The sequence below is a fragment of the Elgaria multicarinata genome, chromosome 22, assembly GCF_023053635.1.
Source record: "Elgaria multicarinata webbii isolate HBS135686 ecotype San Diego chromosome 22, rElgMul1.1.pri, whole genome shotgun sequence".
In the NCBI taxonomy this organism is placed as follows: Eukaryota; Metazoa; Chordata; class Lepidosauria; order Squamata; family Anguidae; genus Elgaria; species Elgaria multicarinata.
This window is the reverse complement of record NC_086192.1, coordinates 9,893,943-9,919,198: the sequence shown is the minus strand read 5'-3', so window position 1 is coordinate 9,919,198 and position 25,256 is coordinate 9,893,943. Positions and strand designations below refer to the sequence as shown.

The window sequence follows — 25,256 nt, the reverse complement described above, 5'->3', positions numbered from 1 at the left end:
TCTGTATAAACATGCATAGGATTGCGGCCTTAACTGTTGTTGTTTTTATAATGATTTGGGGGGGGGGGAAGTATACTTTAAATCATTACATGTGAACTTGCTCCCATTGCATCTGTGTCACTGTGACTTATTTCATTCATACTTTAAAATATAGTACACCTGTTAACGTTGTTATTTTAATTCTCTTTCCTCCTGCCTTAGAAACTGATGCAATGTCTGAGTGGCTTGCAAAATAAATTAAGCAGCATGCAATAGCAATTACCATCAAAGATGAGTATTCATCACAGCCAAATAAATCTCAGATCAAACAAATTGGAATCAGTCCATCTTCAGCAGCAAATGGCAATCTAAACAGCCAACCCTTTACCATCTTTCTAAAAAGAATAAGAGGCTTGTGGAAAGAATTTTACAATAAAGGCACTGTAAAGGCCTGTAACCTGTAGGCCCCCCCACTTCACTTCAGATCTCTTTGGAAGATTTTAAAATAATTGTATGTGAATGTGTGAATGTGCTTGTTTACACCCTCATTTGAGACCACAGATCTGTCTGACTTGTAGTGAATTGTACTCAGAGCTCATGTAGGAGTCTTCTAGATCAGGGTAATTGAGGCCGTTTCTACACCTGCCTTTTGTCCCGGGATCATCCCTGTGCATCCAAATGACACAAAGGGGATCCCAGGAGTAGGCAGGGATGATCCCTCCATTTTTCTGGGATAATCCTTAGGTGTAGAAAGGGTCTGAATGTCATGATTGGCTTTTAAGTTTTTTCTATTTGATTCCTATCCTGAAAATTCCCTAAGGCAACTTATAGTAAAAATGTAGTACAATTTCCTTGGGGCTGCTTCCTCCCCATGTGAGGTAGCATATCCTCTCCTCCAAAGTCCATTTCCCCTTAGGTGGTTGTGCCTGTTCCCTTAACTTCCACTATATTGCTCTGGTGGATCAGGTGTTTGTAGGTTAAAAGAGCAACCCCTCCCATAATAACATCTATTTTATGTGTTGCTCTTGCAGTGGACATCTCAAAACACACACTCGCTTCCAAACTGTCTGCAAAGAAGCAGGCATCTTTACATGAAGGCGAAGACGATGATTTCAAAGTGGACAGGAAAAGGATTCGTTCACTAGAAACAGATGAGCAGGTGAGCAAAGTTTACTGCCAGTAAAATGAATCTGTGCATCATATTAGCTGGGTTGAGCTGCAACCTAAATTATACTGTGGGTCGCTTTTTAAATTTTGGCCATTTCTCCAAGCAAGTGACCTTTTCACCCCAAGTGTATAGAGAACACCAGGGAAGGGGAAATACCACAGTTTTCCTACTAGCTTAAGCCAGTGGTTTTTGATCTATGTTCTGGGGACCTCTCAGAAGCTGGTCAAGAATTCTTCCTTGAGAAGATCATTAATGGCAGATGAGTGTTCCTAAAAGCCAACCAGCCCATGGCTACCAATCTTCCTCAAAGCTCAGCATTGCAGGCAAAAGGTCCCAGTTTCAATCCAAGTAAGGAAAGACTCCTTTGAAGCCGTGGGGAGCCAATATGAGTCAGTGCTGATGAGTAGTCTTCAGCTTATCAAATATGGATCCTCCTCCAGTCAAAACATGCATTTGGGGATCAATGTATTTTGTGCGGTGCTAGTGCTGTTGTTGCAACCCACCTTAGGTAGAGGGTCCCACCCTACCAGTTGAAGACCAATGGTGCAGATGGCAATGAGCTAGACAGGTGAGCTAGATATTCCAACTGTGGTCACGCTATACAAATCTATGGTGCAACCACACTTGGAATAATGGGTACAGTTCCAATCAATTCTGGTCACTGCACGTAAAAGGGATATTGTAAAGTTGGAAAAGTGTAGAAAAGGCCATCTAAAATGATCAAGAGGCTGGAACAACACCACTATGAGGAAAAGGTTACAACAGTTGGGATGGTTTAGCTTAGAAAAACAGAGTAAGGGGAGACATGATAGAGGTGTACAAAATTATGCAAGGTGTGGAAAAAGTGCACAGGTAGACATTTTCGTTTCTCTCTCAAAATATTAGAATCCTACAGGGGTCATCCTATGGGAGATTCAGGTTAGATAAAAGGAAGGACTTCTTCACACAGCACAGAGCTAAACTATGGAATTCGCTTGATGTAGTGATAGCCACCATTTTGGATGGCATTGAAAAGGGATTGGATAACTTTCTGGAGGAGAAGGCTATCAGTGGCTACTAGTCCTGACGTATAAAGGCTAGCTCTTGGATTAGAGGCAATATGCAATTGTATACCATTTGCTCTATCCTCAGATACATTACCTGTTCAAGCAGGACACCATTCAGGGCCAGTAGGCCTGGCCTGTTTCATATGTGAACTCTTATGTCCCTTACAATGGGTGGGCAGAAAGTAGATCTCCAAATGTTTTAGACTTCAACTCCCAGCATTCCTGACCATTGGCATTGCTGGCAGAGGCTTCTGGGAGTTGAAGTCCAAAACATCTGGAGACCTACCTTCTGCGCACCCCTGCCTCAGATTCTTTTGCAATGTGCTGCAGGGATTCCATAACAGGCAACTCAATGTGGAATGAGTTTCCCTCAATGTGGAAAATTTGAAAGCCATTGTTGTTTGTTACAGGTGAGGAAACGACACCGGCTGACCAAAGGTGTGCAGTTCGTTGACGCTTTGGAGGTTTATCAGCAGCGGAAAAAGGAAGAATTGACCGTGTCTTCTGGGGAAACTCTCCCTTTCTCTCTTAAAACGGTAAGTACAGCAGCTCTGGAATCAAAAAGTAAAGAGAAGTCATGTTTCTGTATAAGAACTGAGCATGGAAGCTCAGTTGTATGAACTGTGCATCCCATTGGCCTCTCCGTCTTCATCCACTTGTTCCTCTCATGTTAAGATGCTCTTACTTCAGGGTATGTCCTGGGAAGCTTTGAGGTCAGGCATGCTCTGTTGTTGTGCAGTGTGAAAATTAGTCCTTTTGTGTGTTTTCCTGATCCATTCAAAGGGAGCTGGTGTCATTTACGCAAAAGAACCAAGAGATCTAAAACTGCAGTTTGAGACTTGAAGATGGTTCTGGAAGATAAATTGCTGCTCTGTAGTGTTTGCACCCATCCCACTTTCATTGAGTTAATTGGTCTGGCTGGCTTTGGTATTGTTTGAAAAACCTGCAAAACCTGTTTGACCATTGGAAAAATGGAGGATTTTGAAAGAAATTAGGTACATCATGAAAAGAGAAGTCGCTTTGCTTCCAAATATAAGAGATTCTCTCCTCACTACTCTGTGCTTAGGGCCGCTTATGTGGTATCGCAGGGGCTAGGCTGGGCTGTAGAAGGAGTAGGGCTTTTTCACTGTGGCAACTATTCTCCAGAATTCGCTTGGTAGTCAATTTTTTTGGTCTTGTTTTTTCAGTGTTTGGTTGAAATACACTTGTTTCCAGAGGTGTTTGGCTAGCCTGATTATCTTATGGCCATGCTGCTTTTGCAAATATATTGTCTACTATAGTACTGGTTGTGAATTCTCTGGCTTTTGCTACATGAGGTTTATTTATATACCCCTTTTCCGCAATTCCTGCATTCAAAGTGGATTCACAAGAGACATTAATACAATGGTATTTTATAAGTGTCATGTTGGTTATAAATATAAACAAAATCACAGAACAATTTCATCAATCCGTGTTGTTTGTTCTTGATGTTATTGTGATTCTAAATTGTGGGGCTTAGTATTTTTTTTTAGAAGACCTGGAAGATCCTTTGGTGCAGCGTCTACACAGGATCTATTGGATGGGGAATCCCAGGTGCAGATAGTGAGAAAGCAGACCCAGCTGCAACTGTTAAACTAGGAGGAGAGGCGGCTGACAGCATGCATATAAGCCCTCAGTCAATTCCCAGGGCTTTGTTGCATTAACACTTCTCTGAGAGCCATTGCTCCAACTCCTCACTCATGGACAGCAGCGCCTCACTCTATACAGCTAAGAAATATAGAGACATTTTTGCACCCCAGGCAGGTACCTAGTTTGCCTGTCTGCTCTGGCTGGCCTGCTTTATTTGTGGGAAAGTTTCCTATCTCGCCTCTCGTAAGGGTGGTAAGGACAGATAACCAGAACATGGATTATTACTGACATGAGTGAGTGCTTTTACTTTTCTCTGTGCTGCGAGTTAATGACCTCAGCTGCCACAATGACTTAATAAGTTGGGCAACTCGTATTGATTTTTCTTTTTTTGCTGTTGTAAGTGTCTAACTGAAAATCAGTGACTGCACAATTAAGTTGCTTCTATAGTTAGTGTCCTACTGCAGTGGAGTTGAGGGTTATGGGAAATCAATAGGGATTCCTTCAGCCAAATTGCTTCACAAGTAGTGACTTCGGGTAAACCCTGTCCCTTCGGACTCCAGAACAGCCCAATCTTTCTTCCAAGCTTTGAAGTGAAAGACAAAATCATTTCCTTTAAGATCTCTGCTTCGTGTCTCCTGGCCAAAATTTTGTTTCATATTTCCAAAACACAGAGGTGGTTCAGACGTTAGCCGTAAGCCGTGGCTTGGCATTGTGGGAATGAACCTACAAGGTTGTGTGCTCCCTGCCTTATGTGCCTCAGTTATCTGAGGCACACCATAATTTGCTGGTTTGTCTGAACACATGAAGAGGGAGCATGTGAGCCCACAGTTTGGGCAAGTGACAATCAAACCATGCAGACAGTAAGCATTGGTCACACAGTTTTTCAAGAAATGTCAACTCAGTCATAAGGGCAGTGAAGTTCTTTTCATACCATGGAAGTTGAGGCTCTTAGGAAGCTAAATTCTTCAAGGTCGGTTTTGGAACCATTCCAAATACTTGAAAAGACTTTTTCTGTGAGTGTGGAACCCAAAATAATCAGCTGTTTTTGCAACTCTTAAGCGTGCATGAGTGAATCAGCTTTATCACTCATTGGTTACATCTAGGCATCATGAAAAGTTGTGGTTTATTGTGGCAGGAATGAGCCTAGTGACCCCCTTGGATTGTGCTATCCTCCTCTCGCATGGCTGCAAGGAGGCAAATAAAAGCTTTTGCTTCCAATTTCATTTATTTATTTAGACTATTTCTATACTGCTCAATATCTAAAAAAAGATTCCAGAGCGGTGAACATAGGTAATTTTAATTTTTTGTGAACCGCCCAGAGAGCTTTAGCTATTGGGCGGTATAAAAATGCAATAAATAAATAAATAGTAGCTACAGTTTAACATTATGTCTGCACCTTAAGCTATGGTCAATCTTTACTATGGTTAGCTTGAAACAAGCCAGCTTCATTAACCACAAGTTGAAGTTGGTTTGTTTTAAACAAACCATAGTTAAGTTTAAACACAGTTTGTTGAGTTCAGACAGCATGACAAGCTGCACTTAGTCTAACCAAATGGAAGCTTCTAATTTCATCATGCCCACACTGAAAGAAGAGAGGGGATTGGGCAGGGTGTGAGCCCAGGAGAAGGCCAGGCTTATTCTTGGCACGATTTATCTGAAGTCAGGACATAGCCATCCACTGCAGCATCAAGTGGTGAGTTGTTTGTATGAATGAGCTATTACAGGTCTAAAAGCACAGTTAGAACTTCCATATCACCTAGTGTCAGCTCAGGCATGGTAGTTTTCAGCGGAAACGACACATACATTCGTCTTTGAGTCATTGAATGGTGGGTGAAAAAGTGTTGTTAGATTCATGAATGAAGCAGCCTATGGCCTTTAACGTAAAGGAAGCTGATGGAAGGTCCAAAACGTTGCCTTATATTCTTACTCATTTCACTAGAATCATATTTATTTAATATATTTATCTACCACCTTTCATTACCAAATCAATAATCTTATAAGTTTTTAAGCCCATTTAAAGTGCTGGGAGGAGGGAACCTTCTAAACAATTTTAAGAGATTTATTACTCAGATCTCAAGTAGTGTTCCAATTGAAAGCTGTTTCTTTAAGTACTGAATAATTTTGAAATTCCATTAAATGCAAATGGGTCAGATTGTCTGCCAAGGTAACTCCATTGATTTCCCCCCCTTCTTCACTGAAAGCATGTCAGCAGAAAAATCTGGCCCTGTAAATCAATGTATAAACTTTTAATAATATATGACACACCTACTGAACTCTCACTTGTGTAAATCTGTTTTGTTTAACACACTGTAGGCATATTGATTGGAACACAGGACATTCTGGGAATGCTAGAAATGTGGAATGAATGGCTGTCTCCCAAACTAGCTTTTCCCTCTACCCCCGCCACCCTGTTCCTCCTCGATTGCTTTAACATTTGCAGTAAGAAAAGAAAGCACTGTGGTTTAACCACTCTGCTCCTGCCTTCCACAGAATGCATTGCTCTAGGATAAGTCAGAAGACTGCTTCCAGTTAATATGCTGTGTACGTCTGCTTCCCATGTAGAGCTGTACAGTTTTGTCCAATGGCTTAAATGTATGGTAGTGATGGCTTTTATTCCAGAACCTAACAAATTGCTATCAAGATATGATCTAAAGTAGCCTGCCCCAACACGGCACTCCTCCAGAAGTTTTGCCTACAACTCCAAACAGCATCAGTCTGTGTTGTCCACGGAGGATAGGAGTTGCAGTCCAAAACATCTGGAGGACATCTGGTTGGGGAAGGCATGTACAAAATTATGCATGGTATGGAGAATGTTGATAGGGAGACATTTTTTCTCCGTCTCTCATAATACTAGAACCCGGGGTCATCCCATGAAGCTGATTGGTGGGAGATCCAGGACAAATAAGAGGAAGTACTTCTTCACACAGCACATAGTTAAATTATGCCACAAGATGTAGTGATGGCCACCAATTTTGCATGGCTTTAAAAGGGGGTTGGATAAATTCCTGGAGGCAAAGGCTGTCAATGGCTACTAGCCCTGATGGTTGTGTGCTATCTCCAGTATTCGAGGCAGTAAGCCTGTGTGCACCAGTTGCTGGGGAACATGGGTGGGAGGGTGCTGTTGCACCATGTCTTGCCTTATTGGTCCCCGGCCGACGGCTGGTTGGCCACTGTGTGAACAGAGTGCTGGACTAGATGGACCCTTGGTCTGATCCAGCAGGGCACCTCTTATGTTCTTAGGGTTTTTAATGATGTAGTTGGTGTAGGCTGTACAAGAAATGCTTGTTTACTATTATCCCAACTAATCCTTTATCATTAAAAAAAACGGAAAGGAAGTGAAATACTGCATAAATAGATATAAAAAGAACTTCGACACTTCCTTTCAAGTGTTTTTGAGTGTTTGATTCATTGTTGTTTATTCATTCAGTTGTTTCTGACTCTTCGTGACTTCATGGACCAGCCCACGCCAGAGCTTTCTGTCGGCCGTTGCCACCCCTAGCTCCCCCAAAGTCAAGTCTGTCCCCTCCAGAATATCATCCCTCCATCTTGCCCTTTGTCGGCCCCTCTTCCTTTTGCCTTCCGCTTTCCGTAGCATCAGCCTCTTCTCCAGGGTATCCTGTCTTCTCATTATGTGGCCAAAGTACTTCAGTTTGATTCATACTGCCTTGCAATCTCTATTTTGTTGTAGTATCTTGTCCCAGAAGTAACATACTTTCCCAGGTAAGTCTACTATTATTGTAGAATGAAGTTAATTCCTTAAAGCACACACACTGGCAATCTGACCCAGGACACCAAAATCAATGCGACTTCTTTATTGTAGGAATCCCATTGCAAAAACTTAGTGGTTACACTCTTTAGAAATCATAGAGCTGATGGTTATTAACTAAAGGCTCTATGTAATTTCAGAGCAGTCAAAAGCTAATAACTACAACCGTGACCAAAATCCTCACAACATTGTTTCCCTGTTGCAAACTCCATGGCTCTGAATGCAGGGAAAGGGACTCGGGATTCCTGTTTTCCCAGGCAATCCAAAACAGCCATATCTATCATGGACTTATTAGACAAATGTTTTAACACAACATTTAAATCATTTTTTTAAACTGTATGTTGTGCTCATTGCTAGATCACGCCTTATTTCTTGTAACTCCTAATTAACTAAACTGTGATGTTTAATGGTTCTACTTATTTTTAAAATCATCTTGCTTATCAGATGAGGGCTTTGTCAGTTTAATGGGCAATGAATTATATTTGTGTACAGAAAGAATTTGTAGAATTTGAAATGGGTCATGCTGTGGAATTTCATTTTGAAGAATTTTGGAGGCCAGCAGGGGGTACTGTTGCTTTTCAGATGCAAATTCTAATTTCAAAACCCCAACTTCAATAAACCTTCAAGTTCAATCACAAATTATTATTTTTTAAAAAACGTTGTTGTTGAATCAACTCAGAGGCTATGTAACTAGCAACCACAACTTTGTAATATTTATATATGCAGTATTTTATCCTGTTAAATGAGCTCCTGGATTATAAAGCATGACTTCTTAAACAATCACCTTTGGCAGAAGGTTGTTTCTACTTTGAAGTGGTAGTTTATTGGCGCAGTTTCCATTCATGAATCTGACTGTAAGAATTATTAGATAAATTGACATTTGAAATTACAAGCGCATTTATGGAGGGACTGAACTTGTCTGTGCTTTTCTTGATCATTCAGAAATTGTAGTTCTGAAAATTGGGGTGAGGAAGAAAATCCTTTTGACTCGGCCGACAGAGGTACAGGTGTGTAAATATGGAATCCAGTAGGGAGACCAAATTTTATAGGGGCCCCTGTGTGCGCTTCATAAAACCTGTGTTTGTGTGTACGGCATCAACAAAGAGGAAAGTACCAATGCCTTTCCTCCCTTTCACAATCTCTTACTATAATTTTATTCCACTTGCTTAAACATTCACAGCAGTCTTTGTGAGGTCAAGGAGGCCACAGAACAGGGTGTGCATTGTGTGGAGTACACGTTTTTGGGTATTGGACCCAGAAAATCCTATGGGTAGCCCTGCTTCTGAGAGCAGGCAGAATGAGGTTAAAAAATGCAGGAGATGATTTTGCAGTGAAGGACAAACATGGGCAGGATTGCATGCACTGCACCAGAAAAGTAAAAAGAAATCCTGATTTTGCCAAGAAAGTGCCATCTGCTGATGATGTGGGACTCTGATTTCTGTAGGCTGATTTAGACATAATGCTGGTAAAACACAATTTCTCATATAGGAACTTGTGGTGTGTGTGTGTGTGTTTCTGTAGCTAACACCCAAATCTCGTTCTTGTTTTGGAATGCAAACATTACATTTTTAGTGTTTACGATATGAGAAATTGGCTGCATTGACACATAATAATAAGACTTATCCTTTTGCATGAGCAGGCAATGCTAACCAGGAAACATTTAGCTTATTGTGACACTTGAATCCAGGTTCTTGGTTTCTTTCTTCCAAACAAGCCAGGATTCATAACTCAACAGTGAAATTTCACTTGCTCAAGGCATGTGTCTTCCTGTACACCACACACATTTCTCTAGATCTGAGTTCAGTGTCCTCTTTCACAGGTATTGGGTTGGATCCAGGATCTGCCTTCTGTGGACAGAAGGGCTCCGCTTTGGGAAGGCACAGCCACACAATTTTGGGGGATTCCACCTTCCCCCCAGCTTACCCTATTCAGCAGGGTAACCCAAACCTCTGTGAGGCATTTTCAACGGGCAGGAGGGCTTGCCATGGAGTGAATGTTGTTGAGAAGTCCAGCTGTAGGCACCTAAATCTGGATCCGACCCATCGCATAGTACACCTTATATGACCGAAATATGCAGCATAACTAGCTGGCATCGTTGTCTGCTCAAAATGTTAAAGTTCACGAGACTCAAATTTCAAAACCTGTTTAAAGTGACTCTCAGAACTAATGAAAAAGTTAATTATAATCCATTTCTTTATCATCTCCTGAAATAAAGGGCTTGATTATTTTGGGTTGTTACTACAGGACACAGAAGAGGCAAATAGACTGCACTTAATTAGGTGGATGGATTTTTGAGGATGAAACCCAACACCAAGCCATGTAAAACTCTTCGGGTATGCAAACCCTAAAAACCAAGCCATCAAAGCTGTTTTAGTGCCCAAAACTTGACTCTTGAAATTGAAATCACTTCTGGTTGTTCCTAAGGTACAATCAATGCATTGTCAGCTTTTTATAACCTACTTTTTAAAAGTGTTCTAAATCAGGTGTAGTTGGAAGGTATTGTAGATTAGGATTTACTGGTAGATTGCTGGATGATAAACAGATCAGCAAATGTTTCTGATTCCCAGTAATTTCACAATAGCAACAACAAAAAGTTGTCCCTCCACCCTGCAACATTAGGCTGCTGGCATCCCTAGTTCATCTTTCCCCAACCTGTTGCTCTCCATTGGACAAGCTGGCTGGGAATGATGGGAACTGGAATGCGGCATATCTGGAGGACACCAAGTCCAAGAAGGTGCCTTATTCTATTATAATTTCATTGGCTATTTATACTTGCATATGGAGGTCACATGCGTAATTTTTATCCTTCAGACCGCAGTTTTGTGCTTAGGTCCTTTCCATCCCCAGACTCTATTTTGTACCTGGCTCTGATGTGGTGGACTGTGGTTTTCTAGTCAAGAACAAAGTACAACTGACAGGCCTGATGTCTGCCCACCCCTTTTCTAAACGACTCACATCGAGTTTGAGATATTTAGGATGGCAGCTTTTAATGGAACTCTTTACACATTATTGGCACAATCCAGTCAGCTCCCTGTGTATATATTGTGAGCTCACAGCCCTCGGAGTATGGTGGAGAGGGTTGGGAGTAAAGGGTTAGCACAGGGGCGGAGAAAGAAAGGGAATGTGTATGAATTAGCCCCCTACCTTGTAAGGTTATCCCTAAAATGTAATCTTTGACGTAACCTAAAATGCAAAGTACGAATGAAACAGATTTGTGTTGGCAAGCGTGTGCATCATTCAGGTACCCTTGTCAGGCAGGCAGCATTGCCTGAAGCAGTGAGAAATGGGTTTGCCCTGCACATTGCATGGAACTGCACAATGGGTTGCATTTTGTTTTTAAAACAGAAAATATTGTGGCCCATGTAAAATGTGGACAATTTGACAACATTCCAAAGCTCCAGATATCAGTGACTAGAACCCTTCCTAAAGTGGCATGGAAGAATATAATGGACTAGCAGAACAAACAAGCAGTCCATATTTCCTTTGCTGCTTCATTTGAACATATGAACATAGGAAGGTGTCCAGTACTGAGTCATGAGGCTGTTCATGCAACGTGCCAATCCCACACTCAGTGGTTGAGTGTGAGTTGTTTTGAACTATGGGTTGTTCGTTGAACCATGGGTTAGTGTGTTATCTGAAGGCAGACATGTTGGCTTATTAACCATGCAGTATGGCTTGTTAACCACCCTGAACAGCCCAACAACAAAACATGGGTTCTCAAGGAAGCCACACTGCATGATTAATAAGCCACCCTGGCTGCGTTCAGACAACATGCTAACTCAAGATTCAATAAACAACCCTCGGTTCAAAACAGCCCACACTCAACCACTGAGTGTGGGTTAGCATATTGTGTGAACAGCTCTGCTTCCTTAGTCCGTCAAGCTTTTCCACCCCTACGGGGAGATGCTGGGAATTGAACCTGGGACCTTCTGCATGCAAAGTGTGTGTTCTACCACTTGCGGTATTCACCCAGATTTCATGGTAAATCAAGTAGAGAGCAGCCCTTCAAAATGTTTTGCTTGAATATCCTTCTGCTACTCGCTCACCTTGTTCTGCCCTTTCTGTTGAAACCAGCTGCTTCTGGCAAGGACTCTAAAGTATGCTTTGCAGCTCAGAAAAGGAGACAAAAGTGAGAGCCATGATAAAGGCATAGGTAAACTCTTTGCTCTTACTACCTTTTGATCATGCACAGTGGGTGAGCATTGTTGCCTGTGCAGCGTTTGTTGACAATATGCCCTTTAACGGATGTTTTTCTTTCCTTTATGCTAACAAAATTACAGAAGCAGGGCCTGCATGGAGCCCTTTGAAAATACATACGTGTTGGTTTTGGTTATCCTCCTTTGCCCACAGGGCATGTATTTCCAATAGAACAATTAAAGCATATCTGTTCAGTTAAAAGACCTGCCCTGGGCTGCATAAGAAAAGAAGGGGGAAATGGAGGGAGAATGTGGTGGAGGAATTGGAGAACCATGACTTTTTGAAAAGAATTGCATTTCTATTAACAGTTAAAAGGGCACTGAGCTTTTTGTTTGGGTCAGACCTTTTATCTTAAAAGGGTGGCTGTTTTAAAGGGGAGACCTTTGTATGTAACTGGTGACTGGCAGCTTTGGAAAAGTAAGACTTCAAACAATTGGTGTAGTTCAATAAACACAGTGCATCTACACGTCTTTATATTCAAACTACAGCAGACCTGCAGATAACTTCAATAAAAGTTATTAGCCTACAATTTACCCCCACCCTGCTAGCTCATTATCCACATATACCTCTGCTAGATGCGCATATCAGTGGCCTTAAAGGAAAATAAAGAACCAGCATGCCAAAGGCTCTCTGCCTGATCACCTGGAGAGGTGATTTTAATCACCATAGGTGACCAGATAAATGGCTATTAAGCCTGAACTATGATCCATATGACATATGTATACTAGGGTTCTTTCAGTGTTCAGTTCCTATTGCAAATCCCTATACTGAGTTGGAGTCCATTGCAGAGAGTTCATTTAATTTCCGGTGTAACTTTTGAGAGCCACATGTAAATATGATAGGAAATTCAGAAACGTCAGAACTCTGCCTACAGCTCTGTGAATCATTTGCATATTTGTTTTGCTTCTCTGAGTTCAGATCCACCTTGGAAGCTATTCTGCTTTAACAGTACGGAGTAAAATAGAACCTTTGCTTGGGGGCTGGGTGGTAATCTCTTCACTTTTTACCTGCTACTTGGAGAAGATCCTAGTTCAGGTCTGCGCAACTCAGTTCATTGTAAGGGCCGCTTTTATGTTTGTTGACTCAGGAGGGCCACACTGAACTGTGGATAAGCAATTTTTGTACATCTAGTTGAATGTCTTGGTTTAAAGCAATTCTTTGTTAATGATTGTCTCTCTCTGCATGGTGCACATTCCTTTCTCTTGCCCGATGGCAACCCACCTTGCTTTTAAGCATCCAAAGGTACCATCAAGTAATTTTTAGCCCCATCTTTAGCACTTGAATCTACAGTTGAGCGTGAATTTGAGATAAACTCCGTAACATTTTCTGGACCAAAGCCATTTAGGACTTCAGAAGTTTTAAACCAGTGCTTTGAGTTATGTCCAGAAACTAATACCCTGAAAAGTAGAGAAATGTCTCAGGATACAAATATTGTATTAGTGGAAAGCACAGTGTGTTTCAACCTCAGTCCTTCCAGGCGCTGTAACAGTAATGGTGAAGAAGGACATTGTAAAAAAACATTCAGACAACATGCTAAGCCATGGCTAGGCTGCTAACCCTTTGCAGCAAATGGTTAGTGAGCATGTTTAAACCATGGTTATATAGCCACCATGGTCAGAGTAGTTCCCACAACACGGTAAGTCATGGTTCACATGACACACTAAGACATAATATTTAGCTCAAAATGCTTAATTACCATGGTTTAGCCTGCCATCTGAACAGGGTCGATGTGGCTGAAAAGCAATTTTAAATATAATCAGGCTTTGGAGTCCTCTGTTGACTCCTGTTGCAAGGGCTTTATTAGGGACAGGTGTCTCTTGATTGGCTTGTAACATCAGCTGACAAGCCGGGAATCTTGCTGGCTGACTTCAGACTGGAAGTACAACCTAGATGGCACCCTATTCCCTGAGGCCTAGTCTGCCTGGCTTCCTCGTGATCCAGCGTGGTAGCGGTGGTGCAGGAGGTAAGGCCCTGGACGCTGGTTGCTGGAGATCCTTGTTCGAGACCAACTTTCAGTGCCTTCCAGTTGGTTTCAACAATCTCCAGCCTCAATCCCTGGAGCTTGCTTCCAGAAGCCGCTCAAAAATTGTCGAAAGTGATGGAGCCTCAGCCTTCTGGCGGGGTGACAAAGTGCGGGAATGTGTACCTTCTAGCTCTGTCCTTGTATTTACTCTTTGACTGCATAGCCAGAGCTCCTGTACTAATCACCAGATGGAAAAAGTTCCATTGTTGCGGAAGCACTCTCTTGATTGATTCTGCTTGGGTGTTTTTTTTTAAATGTTTTTACATATATATATTTTTTAGAAACAGAGGCAGCTGCATTAGAGGAATCCCCACTTACGCTAGGCAAGAAAGTAAACAGTAAATGGAGAGTAGTGTAACAAACACTTGGAGTATCAAGAAACAGCTGTGAAAAGGATCTGTCTTAATGTGCTAGCGCATTGCAGTTTAACATATTGCTTACAACCTTCACAATGGGGACTGGGTGACTTCAGTTACGCATTCCAGGAGACTGGCAGTCTGTTACAATCAGAGTATGGGCTCTCGGGCGGGCTAGCTTACCGCCATGGGGATGAAGAAAGTTGCGGATTTGTATTACACACTCTCACCTGACACAGTATCCGATCCCTTACCCTCGCTGATTGACGTCCTGAATGAGCTCTTTGAAGCGAGCTCCAGCTTAATTAAAACGTTTGCTTGGTTAGCGGTGATCTGTGAAAGCCAGTGATAAATATTGAATTGGGTTCACCTGCTGGTTACTGTGAGTGGATAAACAGCTGCTTTGTGCAGTTTAATCAAGAAGCTGAAGACTATGCCTTTTAAAAGAAGGGTTTTTTTAAAAAGAAAGAAAGAAAGGAAGGAAGGAAAGTTTTAATAATGCCGTTTCAGTTATCTCAGTAGGGTGTACTTGTGTGAGATTTCGCACACTGGGACATTCACCACTAAGCAGGGTTTGTTTCCAGTGATATGTAGATGGGGGATATCAAGGAAGCTCTTATCGCTTCTTATGTCAAGGGTCACAACCCTTGCTGTTTGTTTAGCCTTATTTTGCATTCGATTTTGCGTTCCAATTTCTGATGTTTCAATTCTTCGTCTTTATAACCATTGACCTTCTAAGCTGGCTTATCTCGGGCGACGCTGTCCTTTGGAACAGGGGAGCTGTGATGCTGGGTTGGCCATGAAATCTATCTACTCAAGTGTTTTCTTTCTGACGGTGGTTCATGTCACCTGCTTAGGAGGCTGGGGTTGCGAGCAGCAGGGGAAAATCTCCATTAGGCTTCTCTGGAGTAACCTCAGTTGGTTCTTATGAATATTTCTCGGAGCGCACAGATTGGGCTAAAATCTGGCGACTTTATTTCCTCCCCAATTGACCTTTGTTCTACACTCTTTAATGTTGATTTTCATTTGTTTGTCTTTCATGTTATTTTTCTTCCCTACTAAATTTATCTGGCTTTTTGGCCAGCTCAGCACTTTAGGTATAGAAAAAATTATTGTGATCATGTACATGTACAGTACTTACATGTACAGTACTTACCCACAGATTACCTAATTATACAGAAAATCGAAAAGGCTAACATGGCCCCAGGGTATTAGCCTGGTGGATCAGTACTATTTTACTGAAAGTTTGCGGCAAGTATTAACAGCTGCACAGAACCTGGCTACCTTATCTGTGAACTGAGAATCCTGATCAGAAAGAAGAACAGAAAGATAAAATTTGTTTAATCTGCCTGGCAGTTTTTGAAATATAGGTGTAATAACAGCACAACAAATTTCTCAATAAAAAGAACAATATAATAAAACATGCCCAACACTTTCCAGTTCCCCCACATCACAAGGGAATGTACATTAAGCCTGTATACACTAGTTGTTGGGAAACATGGGTGGGAGGGTGCTGTTGCACCCATGTCATGCTTGTGGTTCTCTGGTCGACAGCTGGTTGGCCACTGTACGAACAGAGTGCTGGACTAGATGGACTCCTGGTCTGATCCAGCAGGGCTCTTCCTATGTTCTTACAGTAAAACATTAAATCAAACTCGTGTAAAAGCTTTTCTAAATTTGGAGATTGTTAAATTGGTTGGATAATTTGCTGGGGCAAATACCTTATTCCCAGAAAAGTGTTATTTAGTGACAGAACTTACATAGTTCTGTAGTTCAGTATCCCATATTCGTTGGTTAAGAGAACAGATGAGAGTGGGCAGTGTGTCATTCTGGGGCATTCTTAATCGGCCTCAGGTTGGTGTTAGTACATGCTGCTTCTGTCCTGGCCAAACCTCACATGAAAAGAGAGCACAAGGCTCATAGTCAGTGGGGCCATTAATGCTGGGTTGGTCCAGGGGTCCATAATTCCAGGCGCCATAGCAAATGTAGCCCATAGAGCTTTGGCTATGAGGTGGTAAAGAAATGTAATAAATAATCATAGTAATTAATAATAATTAATGTTCCCACCACACACCCCACTGGTATGACAAGTGCCAGCATTCCTTCTAAATGCAGAGCTGGGGAGGAGACTGTGTATTGCTTCCTAGTGCCTCAGTCATGCAATGCAATGAACTTACGCCCCAGTAAACTGGAGAACAGAAAATGCTGCCTGAGTCAGAACGTTGGCCCATTTACCACAAATACTGCCTACCCCAGGGGTGAGAAGAAAGTAGATCACAAGATTTCTTGCACTTCAACTCCCAGTATTCCTGACCATTGGCCATGCTGGCGGGGCTTCTGGGAGTTGAAGTCCAAAATGTCTGGAGACCCCTGGTGTGCAAAGACTGTACAGGCTCTCTGGGGTTTCAGGTGGGGGTCTTTCCCTTCCTTCAGTGGGGCTGTGTTGATCTTCTCACAGTTACACTGCCTCTGAGGTGCTTAAAGAGCCTCAGAAGGCAAGCGTAACTGCAGGGATGATCTCCCCACCTTGCCCCCACACCTTTTCTGGCTCCCAGTTTGGATGGGGTTTGCCATTTTCATACTGTCTTCCAAGACACCCTTGGAGCAGAGAAGCTCAGCAGAGATTTGTCCATGACGTGTTGAATTTTGTGCCATGATACATTATCTGGGTCATGGACATGACAAATACTTGGTGGTCTACCAAGGCCATCCAAAATTTGTGCTCCTCCAGTAAAGTTTTTTTAGCAGTTGCTTGTTCTTACCCACCCTGGCCATAGGGATTATATTTTATGAAAACAGATTAGTAAATGATGACAGAAAGAATTCTAGTCCAGCTATTTTAAAACTTAAGTGTATTTCCAACATCTGTATACTCTAGTCTCAACCATATGCTAGCCAGATTGCAAGTAAATAAAGTTTTGGCAGCTGTACTTTTTGGACTCGAATCTTCTGAATGTATTTTTCAGACTGATATTTCTACAGCTTGGCCCTTATCTTTGCAGAATGGAAACAGTGAAAGCCTCTATTTAAAACTTATTATCAGCATTGATCATTACATGTTTGGCAGATTTAGTTATTTTGGTTTGTTTGAATTCTGGTATGTTCTAGGAGGCTAAAATAATCAAAATTGCACAGTACAATTATACAAAAACAAACAAGTGATTCCAAAAAGCATAGGTCAGTTATGTAAAAACCATATAATAAGTCATAATGTACTGATGTAAAAATGGTTTGCTATTTTTGGCCCTTCCCTCACTTGTAAACAATAGTTGTTCTCCATTGCCGGCACCAATGATGGCAAATAGAAAGCTGGCTGGCTTGGAATCAGCCTTAACCGGGGGCGGGGGGGATGGGACCATAGTTTGGTGGTTTGAACATATGATCTGCATGCAGAAAGTCTCAGGTTTTATCCCCAGCATCTCCAGTTAAAAGGATTAAGATACCAGGTGATGGCAAAGACACCTCTCTACCTGAGCCCCATTGGGAGCCACTGTCAGTCAAGAGCAGACAATACTGGACTAATGGAAAATGGTATAAAGCAGATTCCTGCGTTCCTACATTCATTCTTTGCTGCTTTCTTGAGATAACAGGTCTATAGTCTTCCCTGCGTCTGGGCTCTGTGAATGTGGGCCCCTGGGAATGTGAAACCTTGGCCAGTAGAGAGAACTACAGGAAAGCCAGACAGAGCAGGGAGAGCCCCAAACCCTGGTAGGCCAAGGTTGATGTGATGAAAGTCTGATGTCTCCAGGAGCTTCCGGGTTATGCCAGGGAGAGCCCCAAATATTTGGTATCTGAAGCAGAAATCCAGATTGTGATGAAAACATTATAGTAAATGAAATAATTGACAAACTGAAGCCCTTTCTTGCTACTACGGAACTGGGCACATTAGGTAGGCTCCATACTCTGTCTGACAGTAAATCTGGCCTGTTTCTTGGACTTTTCTGTTTTGTCGCTCAGTGGTGAAGAACCTCTGGCTCAGTTCGGACAACACATTTCTCGACGGTGGTTTTAGAACTCCACGGTGGAGTTTTTATACCACCGTAGAGAAATGTGTTGTCTAGCGGGAAAACTCCACCCCATGGTGGAGGTTTTCTTGGAAAACACTCCATGTAGAATATCCACGCTGTGCAGAGAAGAGATCCTGTGTGTCGTGTGGAGGGCTCCGTGAAGTTTTCCGTTGCATTGTGTTGACTTTTGTGTTGGCTACAGAGTTCCCTGGCAAGGAGCGAGTGCCGCTCTAGGAGAACCGCTGGGATTGTTTTTTTGCAGCATTGGCTGATGGGATACCATGAGGAGGACCCGGGGAGGAGAGAGGGTGGAGGAATTGTCAATCAAACGTTGTGATGGATTTTACTCAACTCCATGGTAGCCCACAGTCACACAACGTTGGAGTTAGAACATGTGTGGGGAGTACCTCCTAAAAATTCAAACTGTTGAGTGAAGTTTTCATACTGTGTTGACTAATGTGTTGTCTGAACTGAGCCACTGTAATGGATAGATTGTTGGGGGTTCTGAAACTGCTCCGTCTGTTGTCCTCCGTCTGTTGCTCGCCACCAACACTTAACATATTTCTTTTATTGCAACAGTAAAGTGGACACATAAGCCAAGTACTTTGTAGGTTATTGCTTTTATTACTTAGATTGAAGGTGGAACCACATTCTGCATTAAATTTGCTTGGTGACTTCATAAAATTGTGCTAGTGAACATATTTTGGAAATGCTGGCTTTAAGTGTTGTTTTTTTAGTTTTGAAATGCTGTATTGGTTTCTCTATCTTTTTTAAAAAATGTGAGCGCTATGCAGTAGTACATAAAGTATCTTTATGATTTGAATCCTCAATTTTTAACATACAGAAGTAAAATGTTTTCAATTAAACTAAAAATATAAGTGTTGTTTTAAAATAAAATAAAAGCAAATATCAAAACCAGCATTACATTTTAAATAGTTTTCCGTTTTCTTTATTGTAACTTGCATCAAATTATAGGAAAAGGATGAGGTAAGGTTTTTGTGGCCTGGGGGTTGCCACTTTTTAAACTTGGCACATTATAGCCAGTCCCAATCATTCACCACAATTATATTTGTTGTTGTTGTTGTTGTTGTTGTATCTCTTTCTCGCTCATGGTGGTTTTTCTAGATGGACATGATGGGCTTTTCCAGATCATGCTGTCTTTTACTGATTCAGGAATTTCCTGACAATTGAGCATGTTTTAAGTATGACTGCTTTCTGGATGTTGATATGGATATATTTTGGTAGGCCCAGTTTCTGAAGGTTTTCTATATATGCCAGTGACTGATGTGACTAATGGAATAATTGTGACCTTTTTCTATTGCCATAGTTCTTCAACTTCCATGGGCACTGGTGTATATTTTCCTCTCTCTTCCTCTTCCTTTTTTACAACAATTTTGTCATTAGGTATTGCTATGTCAATGAGGTACATGTGTTTTTCTTTTTTGCCCTTAATCATTTTGTCTGGTTGGTTGCATGTTATTGTCCATGTGAGTTGTTCTGTCCCAGTACATTTTATATACCATAATACTAGAAATCATCCAGTTGGCAGATAGAAAAAAAGGAAGGCCCTCTTCATGGAATTTACAGCCACATTATGTGGTTGATGGTCACTAGCATTGATAGCTTTGAAGGGGTTTAGACACCTTCATGGAGGATAGAAGATAAGAGTGCATTTACATGCATGTTTAGAAAGAAAAACATCCTACAACTTCTGGGAGTTGTAGGATTTTTTTCTGTCTAAACATGCATAGGATTGTGCCCTGATGGCTACAAGTCATGATGTAATCCCCAGCGCCAAAATGAGTGTGACAAGCATCATGTCCTGATTCTGGGCTTCCCAAAGGCATCTTGTTGGTCATTGTGGGAAACAGGACACTGTTTTAGATAGGCTTTTTCATCCGATCAAGCAGGGCGTTTCTAATCCTTGGTTATCCTACACAAGACATTTCAGAACCAAGAGTGGAGATGACGAACAAAGGAACACCGCCATAAATTACATTTTGTCAAACCAAGTCATTCCTATTAGTTTGCTTAACGAAGAAAAAAAATGCTGTTGCTCTTCATTGACTACCTCTTTCACCAATTCCTATCTTTGAAACAGGATATCCAGTAATTGAAATTCCAGATAGGTTATTCTGCCTCCCCACTGCACTAAATTGACAAAGTGACCGTAATCAGCTTGCTACATCTTATGGAGGCAGCTCACAAAATCAGAATGGCTGATAAAAATTATGAATCGATGGCAACACCACACTTCAGTTACTTTTTAAAGTTGGGTTTTGTTTTGTTTTAACTTTTAATGTTCTTTAAAATGAGTGTATAGGTTCATCCCCAAAGACGTTTTTTTTTTTAAAAAAAAATTGATTCCTGCTAGAAGAGAGAAAGGGGAGAAATTCCTCTTTAGTAACAGAAATAAAACAAAGACGTCAGTTGCTAAAATTATAATTGTAAATTTTCCCTATTGACTCTCCCCTCTGTTAGGCACCTTCTTAAAGGTTTTATTTTTTGGCTGGTGGCGTCTGTGGCTTTGAGAAATGTTATGACTACTGCAGAGCAGTTTTATACTATTTTACTGGTGACTATTAAATCAGACCAAGTTTACTACTTTCCTGATGTTGGTTTTTTTAAAGTAAAAGGCAACATTTTAAAGCTGCAGTAGAGGGTGAAGTGCTTATTAAAGGCAGTATTATGCCAATTTCAACCCTTTTAAGAAAAACTTTTAAGGCCACCTGTAAAATAAATGTTATTTTTTTCCAGCTCCTCACAGCTTTTGCTGTCTTTATTTTATATCTTTATATATACTTCTAAAATAAAATGTTAATGCCAAATACATTTTAATCCCGCCCTCCCATAAAAGGCATTTGTGTTTTTACTGAAAGTCAATTAAATTCTCCGATCATCTTGATTTGGATTATAGCATCAATGCACATATTACTCTGCTCTGGGATAGTGGATACTCAACTCCCAGAGGGGTAACCATGCTAGTCTGTTGCAGCAAAAACAACAAGGGGTCTTACAGCACCTTAAAGACTTAACAAATTTATTATGGCATAACTTTGCATAGATCTGATGAAGTGGACTGTAGTCCAAAAAAAGGTATGCTGTAATAAATGTGTTAGTCTTCAAGATGCCGCATGACTGGAGGAGAAGTCTATCAATGGCTACTAGCCCTGATAGTAAGCCTGTGTGCTCCAGTTGCTGGGGAACATGGGTGGCAGGTTTATGTTGCACCCTGTCCTGCTTTGTTGGTCCCTGGTCGACAGCTGGTTGGCCACTGTGTGAACAGAGTGCTGGGCTAGATGGACCCTCGGTCCGATCCAGCAGGGCACTTATGACTCTTTGTTGATCATATTTGACTCATTTCTCAAGAGCAGGAATCTTCTCATGGAGCACAAGACTATCAATGTCAGTGACAAGACGGCTATATATGACCTCCAATATCAGGTGCAGTGAACCTTAGTATGCCAGTTGCTAGGATCACAAGTGGGAGGGTTCTGTTGCACATGTCCTGCTTGTGGACTTCTCTTGGGTGTTTGGTTGGCCAATGTGTGAACAAAATGCAAAACTAGACAGGCCTTTGGTCTACTCAAGCAAGACTCTTACGTTCTTTTGAATCAGCAGCTAGAGGCCAAATCTGCTTCTCTTGTCAGCCCTCTTGGTGCAGGCACAGAAATTGAAGGCGTGGGTGGTGGAAATTTTGGTTATGGGGAAGCGGGATTTATGGCATTCTGCTTTTGGGATGGTGCTCAAGTCCACCATGCTACATTCTCTCCATAACTTGGCCCTTCCATATACTGTTTTCTAGCCAGTAGTACTTTGCTGCAATACTTCTCCTTAAAACAAATAGACCCAACAATGGAACATAGTAACCTGCCTAATACTGAGTCAGGCCATGGGTCCATTGGTATTATCGACACGGACTGGCAGCAGTGGTCTCCCGGGGTTCGCTCCTAGCCCTACCTAGAGAAGCCAGGAATCGAATCCATACAGGTGCTCTACCACTGAGCTATGGCCTATCTAATGTAGCAGGGGTTCCATCAAACCTGCACCTTGTCTTGTACAACAATCTGTTCACTCCCCATACTGGCGAATATCTTAAATATTGTGTGACCGTGGGTGAGAGAAACAGCGAGTGCGTTTTTTCTACTTCCCGTTTTCCAAAGAGCAAACCAGAGTCTGTACAGAAATATCACGCGCTATAATTTGAATTCCATTTCACCCCCCTGTGCAACTATACCATGGAGGCCGCATATGTAATGGACACCGCCTGTCAGCTGTTTCCTCCTCTGTCGCTGACAAGAGCTCCATTCATAACGCGTCCTTTTATCCTCTTGGTGAATAAGTAATTATTCAATATAGAGAAGGCAGGATATTTGGAACTGGCTATTTAATGTGGCAGCACACCGTAATGAAACCTGCTGTTACTAGCAACCTGAGAGAGAAATGTAACAATTCTAGCACGGCTGGTAACTTTATCTGCTTTGACGGCCTGTTTATTTGGCACGTCAGCGGACCTTTTATCCCAGTGAGTGACAGCTCTTGAAGGGTTGCATTTACTTCCATTCTATCGTGTATTGTAATATTTAATGGTGGACAAGCTTGAGTGGGACCAGGGGAAATTCGAACCCGCTTCTCCACAGAGCGAAGGCCAAGAGACAGTTGATCCCTGGTATTGTGGCATAACGCGCCCAGTGACTTCGCATTTGCTTATGAAGGATAATCTTACTGATTACAATTAAGAGGAGGGAGGGGGGGAAAAACCCTGACAAGAGTTCTGTGTTTGGGTTCTTGTGTCTTTTTTTTTTTAATAGCAAGAAGATTATGTCCTGGTTTTACAAATAACAATAATAATGATAATAAGGGTTGTTGTGAGGATAAAATGGAGAGGAGGGATACCGTGTAAAGCCGCTTTGGGTTCCTTGAAAGAGGAAAAAAGGTGGGATATTAATGTATAATGAGAATAATAATATCTACCTAAATCTTAAAATTATTTCTAGGCTGCTGTTAAGGGTGGATAATAATTCTCCACCTTCTCCTCCAATTCAGCAAGCTATTTCTGCAGTGTTTTGATCCTCCCCGTTCCCCTTTTAACGATCAACTTTCCTCCTTATTAAAATCTTATAACAGCCTTCTAAGTAAGTGTGCAAGTGTTGGGAGTTCCTTAGTGACAAAGTAATTAGACTGGAACAAAGGTAGCCGAGTTATCCTGTTACCAGCATTACCAACTTTATCCAGTATTGTTTGTGTATTAATTAAATAGAAGTGGATACTGCAACAAAACATTACAGCGTATCTTCAAGCCCTATCAGGAGTGCTTCTGTTCAGGGTTCTAACCAGCTGGCTATGTCCCACCATTTTGTTCACTCCCAAATAATGTGGGCCTTCTGGAAATTTTCTATATGCAAGCTAGGGTCATTTGCATAGAGTCATTTGCACTGGAAAATTGACTCGATGGCCAACTCTGCTATTCTGTGATTCTATGATTCTATGTTTATTTTACTTAAATATAGTAAACAGCAGAGTTTTAAAAAGAATGTTAATTTTTTTTGTCTCAATACACCACAACTATTTGACTTGAAACATGTCCGGGGTTACTTCTAAAATACTTGCAAAAATTTAAAGACATTTGCATGCACTTCCCTTACATTGTTTAAATTTGAGGGGGAAAGTGCTGGTACTGAAAACTGTCGAGACACTAATTGATTTTAGCAACCCAAAGAACTATGGAAAACTCTTCAGTTTGCAAAAAAAAAAAAAATCCACCCTGCATTACCATTGCTCTCTTTTCCTGGTTCTCTTTTCCAGCTGCTTCTCTACATGATGCGTCTCTTGACATTGCTCAGTCTTCATTAGGTTATTTTTGGGGTAGGTTGAGGGGTGAGGCTGGGCCAATATTTTTTTTTTAAAAAAAATGTCCAAATCACTTTTTGTACTTCTTCAGGAGTTCCCACAAATTCCTCCCTCTTTTTTTTTTTTTGTGAGCCTGTTGGGCTGCGTAGCCATCAGGACTCTGAGTGAGTTCACTATTAGAGGGAGTGATTGTAAAAGACGCTCCAGAAGGGGGCACAGATCATGATAGTGGGGGTATATTTACTAGTATTCACTTTCTTAGGCTGTAATCTTATACCTGCTTACCTGAAAGTAAGCCCCACTGAACTCAATGGGACTTACTTCTGAGTAATAGGATTGCTCGTTCAGTCTTTAAGGTGCCACCAGAGTCTTTTTGTTGTTGTAGGTACCTGTCAGGAATCAGCATTAACTCATATAATTCACTAATACCATATATTTAATTAGTGTAATTTGAGGTGTGGAGAAAATAACAGAGAAATCTGGGATGAAAATGTGAATATGCTTGGCTTTCCAGGTTTAGGTTTGTTTATAATTTCTAAAACAAATTAACTGAAACCTCTAGATAAAATCCAAAAAAACACTTGAGCAGGTGCTTAAATTTAAAAAGGTGAAAGTGTTGTGAGCATTGCCTGAGTATTGTTTGTAAATATAACTGCTTTGAACTTCTTAGAATGCTTGTATGTTTGTTTTATTAGCAATATTTATATAGCTGCTTTGATTTGAACAAATTCCAAAGTAGCTTACAAAAGAATTAAAACAAATAAAACATTCTCTCCCTCTCTCTCTCTCTCTCTTTCCCAAGTAAGAGTGCTTCAGCTATTGGGCGGTATAAAAATGTAATAAATAAAATAAATAGGATTGCAGTTTTACCAGGTCAGGACTCCATCAAAAAGAGTCCTGATCCCAATATTTATTTCAACCGTAGGCTGATTTGTTCAACTTTCGGATATTTTGTGTTAAGTGCCCAGAAGCATTTTTAAATGAAAGCTGTTCGATTTATCTATTTGCCACTATATATCCGATATCCCAGCCATAGCTCACAAAGTTCTTAACCTCCAGTAAACTTCTGCTGTCTTGGATTAGTTTTACTTGTGGAAAAAACGGTGGAGATATAAGTCTGTGTCAGCATTCTAGTTGAGAAATTATGCCTTGAACATTAGTGGGTCCTGGCTGCTACACTGCAACTTAGTTGTATGCTGAATGTAATGAAATCCCTTTGTTATATTCTGAGTAAAGTAGCATTTTAGCTGCTTTTA

The 25,256-nt window shown here is 41.3% G+C and overlaps 1 protein-coding gene across 1 annotated transcript in view; it reads left to right on the top strand.

Moving 5' to 3' along the window:
* BRIP1 (BRCA1 interacting helicase 1) overlaps positions 1-25,256 on the top strand; it is a 164,754-nt gene that overhangs the window by 8,182 nt on the left and 131,316 nt on the right. Inside the window, exons 5-6 of the mRNA XM_063146787.1 lie at positions 1,011-1,138; positions 2,604-2,729. Of these exons, the coding sequence (XP_063002857.1) occupies positions 1,011-1,138; positions 2,604-2,729 (254 nt within the window). The remainder of the gene's footprint in view (positions 1-1,010; positions 1,139-2,603; positions 2,730-25,256) is intronic.